General features: G+C 51.3%; 3 protein-coding genes across 11 annotated transcripts in view; 1 reads left to right on the top strand and 2 right to left on the bottom strand.

Moving 5' to 3' along the window:
* The window catches only part of LOC127039371 (zinc finger protein 883-like), a 341,025-nt gene extending 329,958 nt beyond the window's left edge, over positions 1-11,067 (top strand). For 3 of the 9 annotated variants that reach the window (XM_050932960.1, XM_050932956.1, XM_050932955.1), the window contains 3 exons: positions 6,867-6,972; positions 8,022-8,135; positions 9,540-11,067. In XM_050932960.1, the coding sequence (XP_050788917.1) occupies positions 6,867-6,972; positions 8,022-8,135; positions 9,540-10,672 (1,353 nt within the window). In that variant the 3' untranslated portion in view covers positions 10,673-11,067. The other 6 variants (XM_050932961.1, XM_050932958.1, XM_050932962.1 and 3 more) reach the window with 5 other exon arrangements.
* The window catches only part of LOC127039327 (zinc finger protein 420-like), a 645,607-nt gene that overhangs the window by 104,777 nt on the left and 521,093 nt on the right, over positions 1-19,737 (bottom strand). The gene's annotated exons all lie outside the window — the stretch shown is intronic.
* Positions 1-19,737, bottom strand: part of LOC127039362 (gastrula zinc finger protein XlCGF57.1-like) — a 261,180-nt gene that overhangs the window by 8,995 nt on the left and 232,448 nt on the right. The window lies entirely within an intron of this gene.

Here is a 19,737-nt window from a genome sequence, read left to right as displayed (position 1 = left end):
CCTAGATGACCTCTCAAGGTCCCTTCCAGTTCTATGACTCTATCAATCAAAGGCCAGAGAAGAGCAGAATCAAAGGAGTCACTTTGGGGGATTCTCCCTGTCATTGTCCCCAAGGCAGCTCTCTCAGGTTAACTAAGTTGTTTGATGCTCCAGCCTTTATACAGTCTCTCCTGGCAGTGCCCCTTTCAAGGGCTGGGCCTAGTTTTAGCTTTTGATAGGTGTTACCCTGGGGGCTCTGAGACTGGGTCTTCTTGCGTCAGCACATCTTGTTTCTCTCTGTGTCTCCCTAGCAAGTCCAAATGAATAGATATGCCTCATAGAGACTGTGAACATAAGAAGGGCCCACTGCGTGAGACCAATGGTCCATCCAGCTCAGTGGCCAATGCCAGGTGTTTCAGAGGGAAAGAACAGAACAGGTAATCATCAAGTGATCCATCCCCTGTCATCCATTCCCAGCTTCTGGAAAACAGAGGCTAGAGACACCATCCCTGCCCATCCTGCCTGTGACACTGGCAGATGAGGTGTTAGCTCTTGCAAAAGCCCCCATGTCTTAATTGAATATGAACAAACACATAGCTGGAATCAGTCTGACTCATCTGTGTTAGTATTGTTAAAACAGGTATTACGATTATAAGAATATGTTTAGACCTCATTGAATGCTCGTGAGTTGCTGCCTGGGGTAATATCTGACTAGTTGCATTGTGAGCCTCTGTGGCTCTGTAAATCACCAGAGGAGAGAGACTTTACCTATATGAAGTGCTGATTGGCAACAGAATCCATTACATCCTGCCTGGCAGGAAAGGTCCATCAACACTAGATGGACTATTACAAGATGTTAAAGAAGACAAAAGATTGTTGTTGTGCTCTTGACTTCCCATTAGCTGAGTGTGCAGTTCAGAGCACATGGCAGGAAGGAGATTAAAAACCACACAGAAATGTAGTGAGGCAGTGTGGTTCCCTGCCGCCCCACAGGGGGAAGAGCCCGTCTGGAGGCTGGAATGGCCGGAGCTAAGGAGTGCTGAGCCCACCCCTCAGAGGGTCAGGCGACAACCTGGAACTATAAAGGCTGGCCCTCAGAGCTCAGTAGGAGCCCAGCCCCTGGAGAGAACAGATGTCCCTAGTGGAGCCCGTGACTGGGAAACCCCCATGGCCCAAGGCAGCTGTCCAGACCGGCCCTGTGCCTGCTATCCGGAGGCGTTGCCGGACCGGCCCTGCGCACGTTATCCGGAGGAGTTGCCTGGCCTGCCAATCAACCCCTGCCCCGAAGAACCCAGGCTCCTGGATCCCCCAGAGGCCAACACCAAGACTCAGGTAGGGCCCGAGGGCAGCCGACCCCAGTCTGGCTGCAGCACTACCAGAGCCTATGTCGGTGTGTTGTGGCCAGGATCCCCACTGACTATGCAGCGGGCCTTCTGCTGCTGCTAGGGCCCCGGGCTGGGATGCATTGGAGTGGGAGGGCTTGCGTCCCCCCTGCCACCGAACTCTTGGGTGGAAGACGACTCCTCTCCCTGACCTGAGGAGGCTGGGACCTATTGTTATTGCTCAGCTCTGCCTGAGGGCCTGAGCCCCTGACTAAGTGTTTGTTGCCCCACCCTGAGCCAGGCCCGGTTGACCAGGTTTCTGCCGGTTACAGCAAAGGCTACCAAAGGAGACCTCACGGCTGGACTAATTCCCTGGGATCAACTGTGGGTAGTGAGCTGGTGTGGCTCCCCACCGCCCTGGAGAGGGTCAAGCCCTGGCGAACCCTTGTAGAAGAAGGAACTGATTACCTGTATGCTGCTTGGACTCTAGGGGGCAAAGTTTCTAGGCAAAAGGAAGAGATCCCCAGCTGCTTAGCCTGGGTTAGTTGTAAGGAAGATATAGGGCAACTCCAGCAGAGCATGGGGGCTGTGGGCATGGGTAGCTGTCCCCTCCAGGTCCCATGGCAGATGGCTCTGGAAACATCAAGTGGGTCCATCACTGCAGGGGAAGGTTGGTGTAGTGTCTGAAATCAAGGTGAGAATTGGAGGGGGGTCCATGCTGAAGAATGGGGGATGGAATTCACCTCCCCACTCCTCTGCAGAGCTCAGCAACTAGGGCCTTATCCAGTGAAGTGAATTTCACTCTGGATGACTTTGAGCCAGTCACTAAAAGATCCCTGTTCCACACTGGCCACAAGAGTTGACTAGTACTCCCTCCCCAGACTCCCGGGGGTAGCCAGGGATAATTAGTGGGTTATGGGAATTAGAAGATGAAAATTCACTAAGAACAAAGATATTTATGTGCTTATTATTAAATCCCCAGACACCCACCAATCCCCGTCCTCCTTCCAATGAGCTATAATATCTAAGGGGCTCAGCTATTGATCCTGCAGTCAGTTCCTGCCCTTCCCCACTTTCTAAAGCAGCATTTTTAAGAACAGGTCAGGGAAACATGTAAATACTTTGAACCAAATTCCAGAAGCTGCTGAGCATGGAGAAGTTCAAATGAAACCAAGGTTCCGTCTCTCCAAGGACCTGGCCCCCAGTGCAAAATAACAGACACTCCCCAGAAATCTGAAATGGCCACTTGATAACTGATAAAATGTTAATCTGTTCATTTCTGGGAATTACCAATAAGAGAAACAACCCAGTGAAGGTGATAGTCTGAGGAAAAGATCTCATGTGTCTTTAGATCATACCGATTTGTAACCTGGAACTTTATACACTAAAATGCCTAATTTGTAGCCCTTCGTTGATTGCCTGGTGTCACTACAGGGCAGAATTAAGGTTGTTGCCTTAGCGGTGAATTTCCATCCCCTATCATATTGCAATTGCTGTTAAGCGGGTTTGACAAAATTCATTTTTGTCTATTTCTTTTTTTTAATTTCAATAGATAGCGATATTTATTTTTAAGTCCTTTTTTTCAATGTTTATAATTTCAATGTTCAGAGCTGTGGGAAGTTATAGGGGTCGTCAGACAACAATTATTTAATAACAGTAACTACTGAGATTCCAAAAGCCAAATCATATAACTGTTCAAAGAGAAATTGTCAATGTCACACGCAAAATAGCGTAAATATCCTTAAATCAAACTCTACTTTCTCCAGAAGCATTTCTGTATATTACTTATACAAATATTTTTTCGTGTGTGTGTGTACAGTAAAATCAACATTTACTGCAATTTATTCATAAAAATCCTTTCAAGCACAATTAAGTAATGAAATACTTGAATTCTTTCACTTCCTAGACTGTCATGAATCTGACAAAGTGGGGATTCACCCATGAAAGCTCATGCTCCAATATGTCTGTTAGTCTATAAGGTGCCACAGGACTCTTCGCTGCTTTTATAGATCCAGACTAACACGGCTAACCCTTTGATACTAGACTATAATGTTTCACTTCAGGATAATTACACCCTCCCTGTGATGTGTTTCACTCTCAGTACCGTAACTCTCTCGTGACGTAGCTCCTGTCTGGGAGCTCTGCTGAGGCCAGTGCCATTATGATCAGAAGGTGACACACTGACACATAAGCAGAGACACGTGGAGGATGAGGTAACACAGAGGCTACCAGAGTTGAACATGGCCCTAAGAGCAAACGACCTCTCAGTCTCTCCTCTCTCCCACCTCCCAGAGTCAGTCATTCTGATAAATCGTTCCCTGAAAGCTAAATAGCCCCAGTATGAGAAACAGTGATTAACGTCTACTCAGGCTCCTGTGATGAGTCAGAACCAAGTATCCCTAGACATTCCCAGACTGGTGTATCTTTAACCTGATCTTAAAGATCTCCAGTGAAGGCAATTCCACAACCTCCCTTGGAAGCCAATGAAATGCAAACAGAGACTAAAACAGTATTGTACACGCACACTGGGCTTGTGGTTAAGGGGAGAGGCAACAATTCAAACAATCTGGGTTCAGTTCCCAGTTTTGCCCCAAATTCTCCATGCAAACTTGAGCAAATTACTTCAGCTCTCTGATCTTCAGTTTCCCTATCTGTAAAATGGAGTCACCTCCCACCATTGGCCTATTTAGCCTTTGAGCCTTTTGTGGCAAGGAGACTCTGTCACAAGGGGCATGTCTACACTGCAGTCAGACACTGGCGGCTGGCCTGTGCCCGCTGACTTAGGCTCACATGGCTCAGGCTGTGGGGCTGTTTAACTATGGTGTAGATGTTCCAGCTTGGGCTGCAGCCCAAGGTCTGGCATCCTATCACCTTGCAGGGTCCTACAGCCTGGCTCCAGCCCGAGCCCAGACATCTACATTGCGATTAAACAGCCCCTTCGCCTGAGCCCTGTGAGCCTGAGTCAGCTGGCATGGGCCTGCTGGGTTTTTTTTTTACTGACAGTGTAGAGATACTCTTGGTGTCTGTTCAGCACCTGTCACAATGGGGACCCTGATCTTGGTCAGTGTCTGCAGAGCCCTGCACAACAGGGGGCCGGACCACAGTCAGGGACTCTGCAACTCCCAGCATTACAGGATTTCTGATTTTGTTCAGGGCCCCTGCAGCATCTGTCAAAAGGTGGGGGCAGGATCTCTGCCAGGTTCTGTGCAGTGCCCAGTACAGTGGTGAGGCGTGATCTGGGTTGGGATCAGGGCAATGCCAGACCCAACGGGGACACAGATCTCAGTCGAGGTCGCTGAAGTGCCCAGCACAATGGACGCAGCAGTTTGGGACACATTCGTGCGCTGCCTGGCACAAGGGGGGCCGTGATCTTGGTGCAGGTCTCAATTTTACCTGGCACAACAGTGGGGTCTGATCTCACCTGGGGTCTCTTCAGTGCCTGGCAGAACAAGGCCCAGATCTCAGCTGGGGTCTCTCCAGTGCCTGGCAGAACAGGGCCACGCTCAGTACGATAAGAGCCCTGATCTCAGTCACACACCTGAAGAGAAAAGTGGGAAGATTTTTGAGAATTTGATATCAGTATTTCAGAACTGAAGAGAAAATGGGGCACAAACTAAATATTTGCCAATATAAGGGACAAGCATCAACATGTGGGGAGATTTTATGTCACCATTCAACAGTTCAAGAGAAAAGAGGGGAAATTGGAGGGGATTACACAGGGATATTGAATCAACAACAGGATGGGACGGATTCTTCTTGCCTCACACTCACAGGGCCAGGAGGGAGCCCTGGGTGATGTCTTTTCACAGGGAAAGGAGCGGGGCTGGAGTCAGAAATCCCTGCAGGTGAAAATGGGGGAAACACCCCAAACCTGAGATCTGAACTGGCCATTGGCGAAGGGCAGAGAAAATGGGGCACAATGGGGGGAGGGGAACAGGGAACTTCTCAGGGTTTGGGGGAGGGGGGGTCACCCTGGGTGCTGCTCGTTGCTCTCTAGGGAGAAAGGGGGCAGGGCGGGAGAGGAGGGGGGTCCCCACGGGGGGGGCAGCGGTAAATCCGAGGGGATCTCAGCCCCCCCCTTTCTCTCCCCGCTCCTCGGGGGTCACCTGCTCCCCCCCCCCGCCATGTCCGGGCTGCACAGACATTTCCCCCCCGCCCCTTTCCCAGCCCCCGCCCGGCCCCACGGGGGGTTAATGCGGGACTCTCCTGCTCCCCGATCTGCGCATGCCCAGAGCCCAACGGCACAAACCCTTCTCCGGCCCCGGGAGAGGCTCCAACGGCCGCGCGCCAGTTCGCAACTCGGCTTCTTCTCTCCCGCCCAACGTCACTTCCGGTCCAGGGAGAGTCAGGAACTACATTTCCCAGACTGCCCCGGGGGCACTTCCCCTCTCTCCAGCCCAGGTAAGGGAGGTCCCCGGGGCCAGCCTGACCGTCCCTGCACCGCTCATCCTTTCCCCCGGCCCCGCCCCCTCTCCCAGCCGGTGACTCTCAGACCCCCCCCCCGCCTGTTCCCGGGGAGCGGCAGAGCTGGGGGCGCTTGTGACCGACCCCCCCGGCAGGAGCGTGTCCGCCCCACGCGTGTCCGCGCCCCCCAGGCCCCACCGCGCTGCAGGGCTGGAGCCGCCCCCGCGCTGCGCTCCCGACCCCGGAAGGGGCGGCTCCTCCCCGGGCCCCACGCGGGGAAGCAGCTTCCCCCAGCCCGTGCAGTGCCCGGCTCAGCAGAGGGTGTCAGCTGGATCCCAGCCGCTGCTGCAGCCCGGCGTGGGGGCAGCAGGGCACAGGGAGGGGCTGGAGCAGCTGGGAGCGGGGGGGTGCAGGGCACAGGAAGGCATTAACCCCTCCGTGCCTGGCCGGGGGGGCTTCTCCTGCTGCAGTGGAGCCAGCTCAGGTAGGGGTTATTGGGGGGGGGGTTGGTGGTGGGTTCCTGCTGGAGGGAAAGGGGCAGGATGTACTGAAGAGGTGGCAACTTCTGGGGAGGTAGGGCTGGAGGGGGCAGGGAATACCCTGGGTGGGGAAAGGGAGGGGGACAGAGTGTAATAAACCTGCTGGGACTTGTTTAAAGTGGGCCTCGATCCTCAGAACAAACACTTGGGTGTTGAGGGAATAAATTCCCTAATTTGTGAAACAGGAAATAGAGAAACCAACCCCCTGGGCAGGGCTGGGAAAACTGACCAGTGCTGAACCCTCAACCTGCTAGCGAGGGGCTGGTGTGACATGGAAAGGGGGCACCCACCAGGGAGGTGTAGGGAAGATGTCCCGGCCCCTCACATCCAACTGCTGGCAGTGGGGAGGGTGTTGGGTTCCCTACCATGAGGTTGTATCAGCCCCTGGCTAGTAGGCGTGTGATGGATCTGCAGGCAGAGACAAGGGGTCCCTCTTTGTTCTCTCACCGTGGTGCCCCCGGCTCATCTCAGCAGTGTGGGGATAGGACTCTGCCGACTGTTTCTCTCTCAGCACTTCCATTTTATTGGCTGCTTTCCCCCATGAATAGTGGAGCTGTGAGTGAGGCAGCAGGTACTGAGTGTTGGACTCTTGCTCTTTCAGGGGCATGTAACCTTCGAGGAGGTGGCTGTGTATTTCACCACGGAAGAGGGGGCTCTGCTGGACCCCACTCAGAGAGCCCTTTACAGAGACGTCATGCAGGAGAACTACGAGAATGTGACCTTGCCGGGTAAGGATTCCCATCCCCTCGGTTCTTAGAAGGGGAAATGAAAAGTTAAAGTTCAAGCCACTCCCACAATGCCACCACTGCTCTGCCCGGTTTCAGCAGCACCCTGACATGCCAGTGACACACACACTAGCCCTCTCCCCTCCCCTGTTACAGAGCGCTCTGGGAACAGAGCAGTCCAGCAGAAAGTCTCACCACTTCTCTTTGCTAAGATAATCGGGTCCATCTCCATCATAGCAAACAGAAGCTTCCTCCCCCTGGGCTGCTCTCCAGTACTGAACCTCCTGCACACAGACCATCTCAGACTTGCACAGTGTTACCACCCCTTTGCCCTCACCTGGGTTTTCCTTGTGAGTCACTGCCTTCACTTACCCCTCACTAAGCCCCACAGATCACTCGAACATACGCCACCAGGGTGCTGACAATCCCCATGGCAAGAACACACCCTTGGGCACCTTTACTGACACCGCCTACAACACTCAGCATGGAAATGAGGCAGAATTGGCCCCAAGTTTCACATGCACCTCTCTGCGTAGCACAGGCACAGCTGTGCCCAGCTGCTGCAACCCATCCCTCCATCACCCAGTCACAGCTACAGCTGGCCCAGTGCACACAGCTGGAGGCATGTGGGTAGATGCTGGGATTCCCATCTGTGAACAAAGCACAGACAATGGCACGTTCTCTTAATCTTTCCTCGGATCGATTATAGGTTCGCAGCTTTGAAGGCCAGATGTGACTATTAGGTCATCTACTCTGATGTCCTTTATAACACAGACCATAGAATTCATCCCGTTACTGCTGCGTTGAGCTGAAAACCTGAGTCCCTGTGGCAGTTTGTTAACCTTTGCATGGCCCACCTAGAACCATCCTCCGTGGTTCTTGCCAGCTGCAGGGTTGAGGGTTGGGGGCAAAGTTAAGGTTGCATTGGAGGGGGGGGGTGTTTATATTAACCTCTCATTTCCTGGTTCACAGAGGTTTAAGTTTAGTCACCACCTATACCAGAGATGGGCAAAGTACCCTCCTGCCTCCCTTGTTTTCTTTCCCTTGAGCAGGGTTTCCAGTTTCCAAACCCTCTGTGATCTCTCAGCTGGAAGGAGGGGAAGAGCCATGGGTCCTGGATCTCCAGGGTTCAGAGGAAAACGAGATCCTGAGAAGTCCCTGGACAGGTGAGGAACCATCACATCAACCCAGAAACTGTAAGTGCCTGAGAGAACCAGCTGGGATTCCCCACATAGACTCTGTGAGCTCAGGACAGTCCCCAGCAGATCTCACTCCTGGCTTCCTACAGATGGTGATTGACAGCTTTGCTGGAGCTGCCTCCCTTCCTACTGACTGTTTGGATGGGATGTGGGCCATGCCAGCCTTGGGGAAATGGCACCCTGGGCAAACTTGCATTTTGGTGCCCCTGGCTCCCATGGGCATGGCACCCCCCCCATTCCATCTGTCCCCCATGGGCTCCCCGGGCTGCCCACCCTCCCTTCCCCCCAGCCCCTGCACTGTGCCCCCTTCGCTCCAGATACCTGCTCCCCCTCCTGCACCCCTTCACTCCTAACTTCTGCCCCCTCCAGCCCCTCCCAACACCTGCCCCCTCCTGTGCCCCTAAGCCCTGCACTGTGCCCCCTTCACTCATATGCCCTGCACCTCCTTCCTGCACCCTGAACCCCTGCGTGGTGCATACCCCCTTCACCCCAAACCCTGCCCCCTGCACATCAACACCTACCCCTTCCTGAGCCCCCAACCCCTGCACTTTGTCCCCTTGGCCCCTAACCCTTGCATCCTCCTGCACCCAAGTGGGGAGCCTGACCTAAATGCACAAAGCAGCTGGCATTGCTGCTCGCTCCCCACTGGACTGCTGCTCCCCTGCCCCACACAGCCCTGGGGGGCTGGGAGAGGGGAGCAAGGAGCAACGTCAGGGCTGCCTGCACCCAGGTCACTTTCCCTGCAGGCTGTGTAAGGGGAGGGCAGGAGAGCAGCTGCTCCTGATGTCTCAGCATAGCCCAGGTGGGGAAAGTTACCTGGATGCAGGGAGCCCTTGTGTGTGTGTTAGGGGGACTGTGAGTGTGTGTGTGTGTGTGTGTGTGTGTGTGTGTGTGTGTGTGTGTGTGTGTTGAGAGGAGGATATGAAGGAGTGTGTGTGTGTTGATGGGAGTGTGTGAAGGACTGTGTGTGTGGAGCAAGGCGGAGGAGGGGCCCCTCTGCTCTGGAGCAGTCACCTGGCTCTGACGGCTGGTCGTCCAACTGCCCCCTGCAGCTCAGGTCTCTCCCACTCCCCCATGCAGCTGCTTATCTGCCTCCCTGTGCCGCTTTCATCAGCCCAGCGAGCCTCTCAGCAGCAGGTCAGATGGGAATCCAAACCCTGCGCCCAGTATCCCCTTGAGTGGGGCCCCCGTACGGCCCACCCTAAAGGCCGGTCCTGGGTGTGGAGCAGAATTGATCCCCTCCACTCTCTCCTGTGGGGATGAGCTTGGGGGAATTCAGTTCCTAATTTTTATTTTCTGTCTCTCCAGCATTTACTTGGGTTTGCTCTCTGCCTTTCCATCCCCAATTCTGAGATTTCTCCTCCCTTCTAGCAGGTGATGGGGTGGTGAGGGAGAGCGAGGAGCAGAATCTTTACCAGGAAGATGCTGAGCTTGCTGAAGCGCATGGGGAATTACTGCGAAGCTCCAAAGGGAGTGTGTCCAGCCCCTGTGAGCAGGGAAAAGCTGGTGAAAGTTACCACAGACCAGAGAGAGAGCAGGGAAACCACTCAGAGGAGAGAGTGGATGAACCCATTAATTGTCAGGGAACTCACAGGGACCTCAAGGAAACTACATCCCAGGAGAAAATCCTCACGGAAAAGCGAGAGAATACATGTAGTGAGTGTGGGAAAAACTTCAATTACCGCTCAGCCCTTATTCGACATGAGATAATCCACACGAAAGAGAGACCTTACGAATGCTGTGAGTGTGGGAAAAGCTTCAATCATCCCTCAGCCCTTAGTAGGCATCAGCGCATACACAGAGGAGAGAGACCCTATGAATGCTGTGAGTGTGGGAAAAGTTTCACTCAGAGATATACCCTTAACTCTCATCAGAGAATCCACACAGGAGAGCGACCCTTCAAATGCTGCAACTGTGGGCTAAGCTTCACTCAGAGATCAGCCCTTATCTCTCATCAGACAATGCACACGGGAGAGCGACCCTACGAATGCTGCGAGTGTGGAAAAAGCTTCTCTCGGAGCTCAAACCTTACTATACATCAGCGGATCCACACAGGCGAGAGACCCTATGAATGCCGTGAGTGCGGGAAACGTTTCACTCACTTCTCCTCCCTTATCTCTCATCAGACAACGCACACAGGAGAGCGACCCTACGAATGCTGCGAGTGTGGAAAAAGCTTCTCTCGGAGCTCAAACCTTACAATGCATCAGCGGATCCACACAGGAGAGAGACCCTATGAATGCAGTGAGTGCGGGAAACGTTTCACTCACCTCTCCTCCCTTATCTCTCATGAGAGAGTCCACACGGGAGAGAAACCCTATAAATGCAGTGAGTGCGGGAAAAGCTTCTCTCAGAATTCAACCCTTATTACACATTACAGAATCCACACTGGGCAGAGACCCTATGAATGCTGCGAGTGTGGGAAAAGCTTCAGTCACAGTTCAGGCCTTTCTAAACATCAGAGAATCCGTAAAGGAGATAAACTTCATAAAAATCTTCTCTAGAGCTGTCAAGATTTTTTTTTTCTTTAATTTTTTTAACAGTTCCCAGGTAGTGAGTGTTAAGGCTGTTTGCATCTTTTGCTCACTGTAGTCCCTCAGCTCCCACGCATGAGTTGCCCACTTTTGAAGCTCGCCTATCTTTGGGGTGGATCCTGTGGCCCTTTCTATCAACTCCATTGTCCTGCGAGTCATGGGAGTGGGTGTCCTTTCTACCAGGAATGTCCGTCACCCCACGTGGGGGAGATGGGAGGTGTCTTCAACCAGTTACGTTGAGATAAAATCTACCTGGTCTCATCACTGTGGTTGCCATGGAGTTAGCTATCCTGAGTTCACTTTCCTGATGTAAAAAGACAGCTATTCTTGCAGTAAAGACATGGGCTATGGATAGTGAGTGGGGTCATCTTGCATATTTCCTCCTGATCTGACCTAACCACCATCACATTTCCTTGTCTGAACAAACCTGGAGATTCACATTTGTACTCCTCCTCCCAGTGCAAAGTTATTGTTAGAGACGTCAAGTTCCTCTTTGAGGACAGATTGTCTCATTCCCAGTTGTTCTCACGTTACCCTGGATTGTGCAGAACAGCAGTTATTTTGTTGACTTTTTTTTTCTCATTTAAAATATATTTAAATATGATGAAGAGCTGGAGCAGTGTCAGGGAAATAAGGGTCATTTTAGCAGGGGCGGCTCCAGGCACCAGCACGCCAAGCACGTGCCTGGCGCGGCAAGTCACAGGGGGCGCTCTGCCGGTCGCCTCGAGGGCAGCAGGCAGGCTGCCTTCGGCGGCATGCCAGTGGAGGGTCCGCTGGTCCTGCAGCTTCGGCAGACCTTTCGCAGGCATGACGCTGAATCCGGGAGACCAGGGACCTCCTGCAGGCAAGCCGCCGAAGGCAGCCAGCCTGCCTTGCTTGGGGCGGCAAAGTACCTAGAGCCGCCCCTGCATTTTAGGCTCTGTGACGCTGGAAGGAGATGGGGAAGGATGGAATCTCTGAGTCACCCTATCACCCCAGAGCTGTTACCTTGTGCCTGAGCCATGCAGAGTTCACCCCTTCATAGTCCTTCACTTCCCAAAGTGTCCGGTGAGGTCATGTTCTTGGCTGTCCATGCTTGGGAATGTCTGGGAAGGTCGGCTGTTTTTTCCGCCCGTTATGAAGGTGCTAAAACTCCTGTAAATAAATAACACTGGGTGAAGCAGGTTTCAGTGGATCAGGGGAGAATTTCTCTTCCTGATTCTGAGACATCAGATGTAACCTAGTCTGGAATTTCACTTTAAATTAAATTAAAATGAAAGTGTCTTCTACCTCTCTGTGATATGGGTTTTCTGTCTTTCATGAAGGCTCCAGGGTAGTATACTTGCATGTTAGTGTTGTTTGACAGATTGTGGCTCAGATTTATTGGTAAATTTCAGACAAATGACCACTTTTTTACTTCAGGTTTTTTTTTCCCTCTTATCCCTGCATGATGACATGGAGAAAATTCAAATACAGTTCAGTCAATAGGAGAGAATACTCCAAACTACTGGACATATTATCAAAGAAACAGTTGTGTGTTTAAATCTCCACTCTGAAAAAGTGAACAGCAGCAGACACCAAATGGTACAACTGACCAAAGTAAGTGCACGTGGTCACAGGGAAGTTCAATTGTTTAAGTCAATATTGTCTCAGATGCTCCAGGGATAGAATTCCACAGCAAGTGACTTGGAACTAGGAAAACACCCAGGTATTTGGTTCCCAAAGCATTTGTGACTCAGTCCCTACAGGAGGTTACTCCTGAAGAGATCTCCTAGCTAATCCCAAAATTTGGGAAATGCTGTCTGTGATGAGGTGTATCAACCCTGCACTGGCACTGCTAGGGTTAACTGCACCCTGTAGGCTGAAGAAGCCACACCCCCTCACCCTCTCTGGGCGTGCTCCAACTGGAGCCGGAGTATAAACAGGAGCAGCTCAGACTGGGGAGAACAAACCTATGTTGTTGGCACGGGGTGTGTGGGCAGAGCCCAGGGCTGGGGTGGCAGGCGGCTGCCGGTGGTGGGGAGCCCAGGGCTCGGTCAGCAGGAGCTTGTGGTGGGGAGCCCAGGGCTGAGGTGGGGGCAGCCAAAATTTGTTTTGCTTGGGGCGGCAAAAAACTTAGAGCCGGTCCTGCCTCCACACACTGTGAGGTAGGTAGGAGTGGATCATTATTATCTCTACTTGAAAGAGGGAGAAGCTAAGGCTGAGAAAGGAGAACTGACTTGTCTTAGGTCACACAGCCAGTCATGGGCAGAGTTGGGAATAGGACCCAAGAGCCCTGATTTTCAAAGTAACCATCGGATCTTGAATTTCATCCATTGAATGACCTGAGTAAAGTGCTCTCAGATAAGCTCCTGATCACCAACAGTGCACAGTAATTATTCAGCAAGTATTTGAGGAGAACTGCAATGTTAGAGAGAATCAGGGACAATGCAGAGAAGCAGCAAAATTCATCAAACATAGAACTGGTTATTGCTTATTTCCTTGGTCTTAAAAGAGAACAACAAGGACCTGAGTCTCCTTCCTGTCAATAACCCCCTGCTCAGCCAATCAGGGTAGAGACTGAGGACAGGAGGCTGAGGGTTCTCACCAGAGAGCCTAAAGGATGGCCCAGGTCACTGGTGGGGATCACAGCCCGAGCACTATTTCAGCTCCACATTTTTGGGTGGACCTCTCACAGTGGGAGCTGCAGAGCACTCCCCCGCAACACACACACCCTCCTGCTGTTGGGAGCGGAACAGGTAAAAGGACAAAGGAAGCAAGAGAAGAAGAGGAGGGAGGGATGGAGGAAGAGGTGAAACAAAAAGGACAAACGCTAATGTCCCCAGTGATTCTAAGGGAGAAAATCCCAGGTGCAGAATAAAATTCTGCCTCCTTAAGCTCGTGTTTTCCATGCCTAGAATTCAGCTCTCACCAGATGGATCAGACTGAACAGGCTTCAAACCTCCAGGAGGCTCTTACCTTCTAAACAGGGACGTCTGTTTTCTAGTAAAATCACTGCAGGGGAAGGAGAAAACTCAAAAGAGGTTCCTCCTGGCGCTCACGTCCGTGAACCCGAATACTCTCTCAGTCCTCAAAGAGATACCTGGAGAAGGAGACTTGCTGAAGCAAAGCCACAGGGGTCTCTGAGGTTTCCCTGGCCCCTCGCCCCTGTCCTGCCTTGCTGATGTCAGCATCTCTCTGTGAGGTCACCACCTCCCCACCACCTTTGACCAATAGTCTGAGGTCCTGCAAAAGGCCTTTGTGATGTCACTGCCACACCCTTTCCTTGTTGTGCTTATGTCCTGTCCCTGGCCAGGCACTTTGGAGGTTTGAACTACTCCCTTTGCATCACCTCACTCAAGGAGCGTTCGTTCTAGGCAGCAAGCCGGCTAGACAGTAAAACATCAGACGCTGCTCCCAATGCTACACTCAGTTTTTCAGAAATTAGTTGACTTTATGGCCAGAAGAGACCATTAGAGCATCTCTTCTGATCCCCTGCATATCACAGGTCTCCTGTATGACACAGTAGCTACTTATGGGGCAAACACATTCCAGAAAGGCATCTAGTCTTCATTATATGACATCAAGAGATGGAGAATCCACCACTTTCCTTGGTAGCTTGTTCCTGTGGTGAATCATTCTCTCTGTTGACTATTTGTGCCTTATTTGTAATATGAATTTTTCTCTTTTCCCCTTCCAGCCATTGGGTCTTTTTATGCCTTTCTCTGCTCGATTCAAAAGCCCGTAAATACCCAATCTTTTCTGTCCATTAAGGCACTTCAACACTTCAGTGAAGTCACATTTCAATCTTTTAATAAGCTAAGCAGGTTGAGCTCTTTCAATAGCTCCCTAGAAGGCATTTTTCTCCAGCCCCCAGAATATTTGGTGGCTCTTTGCTGCCCCAGCTCCAATTTCACATCTTTTTCAAATGAGGACACCAAAACTGGAGGCAGTATTCCAATATCAGTCTCACTGATCCTGTGTCACCACCTGTGACGTTATTGACATAATCTGTAACTGTATAGAACACCGTTGTGGCCACTGTTGGTGTCAGTTCTGCTTAGCCTGCTTGATGGCCCATTAAGGACCATCAGCTATACAAACGACCCATTGAGAGAAGGCAGATGAGCTATATGGGCTTGAGCCCAACCTCTGAGACCCCATTAGGGGAGAGGGTTTCCAAACCCAGGCTTCAGTGTGAACACAAATATCTGCACCACAGTTTTTAGCCCCTCAGCTTTAGCTCAATGTGGCCAAGTCAGATGACCCAGGCCAGCCACGCTGCCATCTTTATCACAGGAGAGATGGACTCTAAGGGTACGTCTCCACTGCAATGCAAGCCCAGGTGCGGCACGCTGTGCTCAAAGCAGCACCTGGAAGCCCCATATTCACCACTCTCATATAATGATGATACGGTTTGTACAAAGTCTGCCTGGTGAGGTATCATTTCAAAAGTCTTGGTCTGTTGAACATTAATATTGTGTAGGACTGTGTGTGTAGCATTGGTTGGGAAGTTATGAAGTTTGCTCTGTGTGTGTTACTGAGATATGTTATGAGGTTGGGAAATGCCCACCACCAGCCTTTCAGGTGTGACAATGGAGGAGCCAGACTCGCTACTGGCCCATTAAAGAGATCCACACTCCCAAGGACTATCCCAGGAACTGTGTATAATGCAGACTTCTCCGAGATAGCACAGCGACAATGGACACTGCTTGACTCACATCATAGCAAAGGAGCTTTCCAGCAAGTTGGAAGTAACTATGAAAGGGGGGTAGAGACATTATGAATTGGACACTCTCCCCCACAATTCAACACTTGGAAACACATCTGGAGGAGAAACACTGAACTGAGATAAATCAGAAGAGAATAATAATAATGCATTCAAACCAAAGTCCCCAAACAGACTAGTACTGGCTTTTCAGCAGAAAATTTTCAGTTTGGGGGATTTTGTTTTCTCCGTCAGACTTTGCCAAGGGAAGCAGAGAGAAAATGTTTGAGTTGCCTCCTTCAGAACAGCTTGGCCTAGACACTAGCTCTGGTTCACTGTTGTGGCCTTGCGCAGGATGGGGGTATTTTAATAATCTAGGGAGGTCCCGGGTGTTTGGGGGAGATTATGAGGCTGTTACCTTTTGAGATAAAAACTAAGAAATACAGGACTAGAGAATTTTTTTAGAAATGTGGGATTTAGACATTTTATTTAAAGCAATGGGAGGGGGGTCTGAGTTTCTGAAAAGGTTTTTGTTTGTAAGAAGAAATATTGTTTGATCTCCCATTGTACCAAACGGGGAGATGGTTGTCTATTAAAGAAGATGTGAAGACCAAATGCATCTGCTGAGGATGAGATTCAAACCCACACATGCAGAGCACAATGGATTAGCAGTCCATCACCTTAACCACTTGGTCACCTCATCTGAACTGCTAGGAAATGGACAGGAGGAAAAATCTAAGGCCGGCAGAGATAGGGACGCTAAGGAGTTTTTAAATACTAAGCGTAAGCAGGGTCTGAATGAACTCCCCCCTCACATCTAGTGAGGAGCTGGGGGAAGACTTCAGAAACAGACCGTGTTTGCATAGACACACCTACTCTGCCTAGATATGCAGCATGATGGGGCTGCTTCCCCAAAATGACCAGTTTGGGTTGGTGGTGGGTGACAAATCACTTTAGCATTGAGTGCAATGAAATGTTATTCTCCTTCCTGTATGAGTGAAGGGCAGCAGAACATGCCTAGTCCCTCCTGATGGTGGGGTAGGTAGATGAGGAATAGCTTTTATTGGACTGCAGAGAAGTGATTGAGAACATGTCTCTAAACCAGTGGTCCCCAAACATTTCACACTGTGCCCTCTTAGCTATGTCTGTGGCCTTTCGGAAGCCATGGTCGAGAACTGGGGCTGGGAGTGGGGCTGTTGCTTGCTGGGGAGAGGGGTGCGGACAGAGGTAAAGGGGTTGACGCTGGGCTGGGAGCCAGAGTCTCAGGCTGAGGGTTGGGGAAGGCCTGGGACAGAGTGGGGCTGAGTAGTGCTCCCTCCCTGCCCTCCATGGGGGCTGGCTCGGGCCCTGAGGTGCTCCCATGAATCTTCCTCTGTGTCCCCCTAGAAGTCACACCCCACATTATGGGGACCACTGAACACTACTCGCTAAGCAGGGGCTAGTGATGCCAAAGCCCAGGGAAAGGGAGAACAAGTGCGGGGGCCCCAGCACTGGAATCATGGCCCCCCCACTTCTGTCTGTGGCTCTGCCCCCTTCCACACCTTTCACCCATGGCCCCATCCACTGTCACCTCTGTTCCATCCCTTCCCCCACCAACCCCACCCTATCACTCCTTTACCCCTGCCCCGCTGTGACCCTGAGACCAGAGAAGCTCTGTGCCCCTGCTGCAGCCCCCGGGCCGTAGCAGGGAGTGGGAGCTCCTCCAGCCCTGGGGCCAACATGGGGGAGACTTTTCCAGGGGGGCCTAATTTGGTCAGGGCCCCTAGTCATGGGCCTACTGCTCCCCTAGTCATGGGCTGAGCCCCCCCGAGCCTCGATTACAAGCCATCCAGGCTACCGCTGCTTGTGGGTAGCCAGTCTCTCTGTGTTCTCTGCTGTTCGTGCTGGGGAGCCTTGCCAACCTTAGGGCTGGGGCCCCCCAGCAGCCGCCCAGGGCTCCAGGGGTCAAAGGGCACCGTGTAGCAGTGCAAAGGTGCTCACTGCTCTCCCCTGCCCCAATGCTCCTCCATGGCCCCATAGAGGGCTGGGGGGAGCGAGGAGCAACACTATGTGCTCCATGTGTCCTGGTCACTTTCCCCACCTGGGCTGTGCTGTGAGGGGAGCATCAGAAGCTGCTGCTCTCTGCCCTCCCCTTATGCAGCCCGACTGAGGAAAGTGACCTGGATGCAGGGAGCTCAGATGATGTCAATTCTCACACCCCCCCGCCCCCACAGCCCCTAGAGGTGCCCGGAGGAGCAGCGTTCCAGGAAGGAGCAGGCAGCAATGCCAGCTGCTCCATGTACACAGGTACCTGAATTGCCAAGGCAGGAAACGAACAATCTACAGCAACATCATTAGAAACAGACACACTCTAATCATGCTCTAGTTAGAAGGAAAATGGGCAGGAATTCATAACATCAACTATAAAAATGATACACATCTAGAAATAGCATAATTATAATCAACCAGTCAGAACCTCTCCATAGACCCCTTGCGTGACAACCTTTCTACAATATTGGCTACAAATATAGAACAGTGGTCACAACAGTGATCTATACAGTTACGGATTATGTCAATAACGTCACAGGAGGTGACATGGCATCAGTGAGACTGATACTGAAATACTGTCTCCAGTTTTGGTGTCCTCATTTGAAAAAGATGTTGTGAAATTGGAACTGGGGCAGCAAAAAGCCACCAAATGTTCTGAGGGCTGGAGAAAAATGCCTTCTAGGGAGCTATTGAAAGAGCGCAACCTCTTTAGCTTATCAAAAGAAGATTAAAAGGTGACTTCATTGAAGTGTTGAAGTGCCTTAATGGAGAGAAAAAATTGGGTATTAAAAGGGCTCTTGAATCGAGCAGAGAAAAGCATAAGAAGACCCAATGGCTGGAAGGTGAAAAGAGACAAATTCATATTACAACTAAGGCACAAATAGTCAACAGTGAGGATGATTCACCACAGGAACAAGCTACCAAGGAAAGTGGTGGATTCTCCATCTCCTGATGTCATTCAATGAAGACTAGATGCCTTTCTGGAATGTGTTTGCCCCATAAGTAGCTACTGTGTCATACAGGAGGCCTTGATATGAAGGGGGTCAGATTAGATGCTCTAATGGTCTCTTCTGGCCATAAAGTCGACTAATTTCTGAAAAACTGAGTGTAGCATTGGGAGCAGCGTCTGACGTTTTCCTGTCTAGCTGGCTTGCTGCCTAGAACGAACGCTCCTTGAGTGGGGTGATCCACAGGGAGTAGCTCAAACCTCCGAAGTGCCTGGCCAGGGGCAGGACGTTGGCACAGCAAGGGAGGGGTGTGGCAGTGACATCACAAAGGCTTTTGCAGGACCTCAGACTATTGGTCCAAGGTGGTGGGGAGGTGGTGACCTCACAGAGAGATGCTGACATCAGCCAGGCAGGACAGGGTCGAGGGGCCAGGGAAACCTCAGAGACCCCTGTGGCTTTGCTTCAGCAAGTCTCCTTCTCCAGGTCTCTCTTTGAGGACTGAGAGAGTATTTGGGTTCATGGACGTGAGCGCCAGGAGGAACCTCTTTCGAGTTTTCGCCTTCCCTTTTAGTGATTTTACTAGAAAAGAGTCGTCCCTGTTTAGAAGGTAAGAGCCTCCTGGAGGTTTGAAACCTGTTCAGTCTGATCCATCTGGTGACAGGACACTTCCCTTCTCTGTACCTCAGGCTCTCCCCATCTGTCCAATGGGAACAGGGACAGTTCTCGAACTCTGGGCAGTTGTGAGCCTGAGTGAGATAAGGGGCGATAAAGCCCTCTGTGAAGGAGAAAGGGGAGTTTCATGGTGTTTAGCAACAAGGAATTCTAAAGTTTGCTAAAATGTCTAGTGTGCGGAAACAAGAAATGGTCGGGGCCAATCTTTAACCACTGCCATTTTTAAAGCCCATTCAGGGATGTGAGTCCCTGTCTTTTAGGTACCTGGGGTTCTTTGCCAGCAGGAGAGAAGAGGTTCCTGCCTCCATTTTTGTGGTCTTGACAAACCAGATGTTGTGCCCCAGTTCTCGTCTGAGATCCCTTTATAAGAACATTTTCCCATCCATGAACAAGACAGGACCTATCTCTAAAAAGGGAACAAAGAGACCTCTGGGACTTACAGACTAGCTAGCCTCACTTCCATAGCTGGAGAGATACTGGAATACATTCTTAAACAATCCGTTTGTCAGCAGCACTTATAGGATAATTTGGTTCTTAGGACTAGTGAGCATGGATTTGTCAAGAATAAATCATTGCAAACTGATCCTCTTTCCTTCTTTGGCAGGGTTCCGGGCCTAGTGGAGGTGGGTAAACAGTAGATGGGATCTAGCTTGGTGTTACGAAGGCTTTTGACACAGTCCCGTAGGACATTCTCACAAACAAACGAGGGAAATGCAGTCTAG

This window comes from Gopherus flavomarginatus, chromosome 23 (genome assembly GCF_025201925.1).
Source record: "Gopherus flavomarginatus isolate rGopFla2 chromosome 23, rGopFla2.mat.asm, whole genome shotgun sequence".
In the NCBI taxonomy this organism is placed as follows: Eukaryota; Metazoa; Chordata; order Testudines; family Testudinidae; genus Gopherus; species Gopherus flavomarginatus.
Note: the sequence above shows the minus strand (reverse complement) of the source record. Positions and strands in the feature narration are given on the sequence as shown.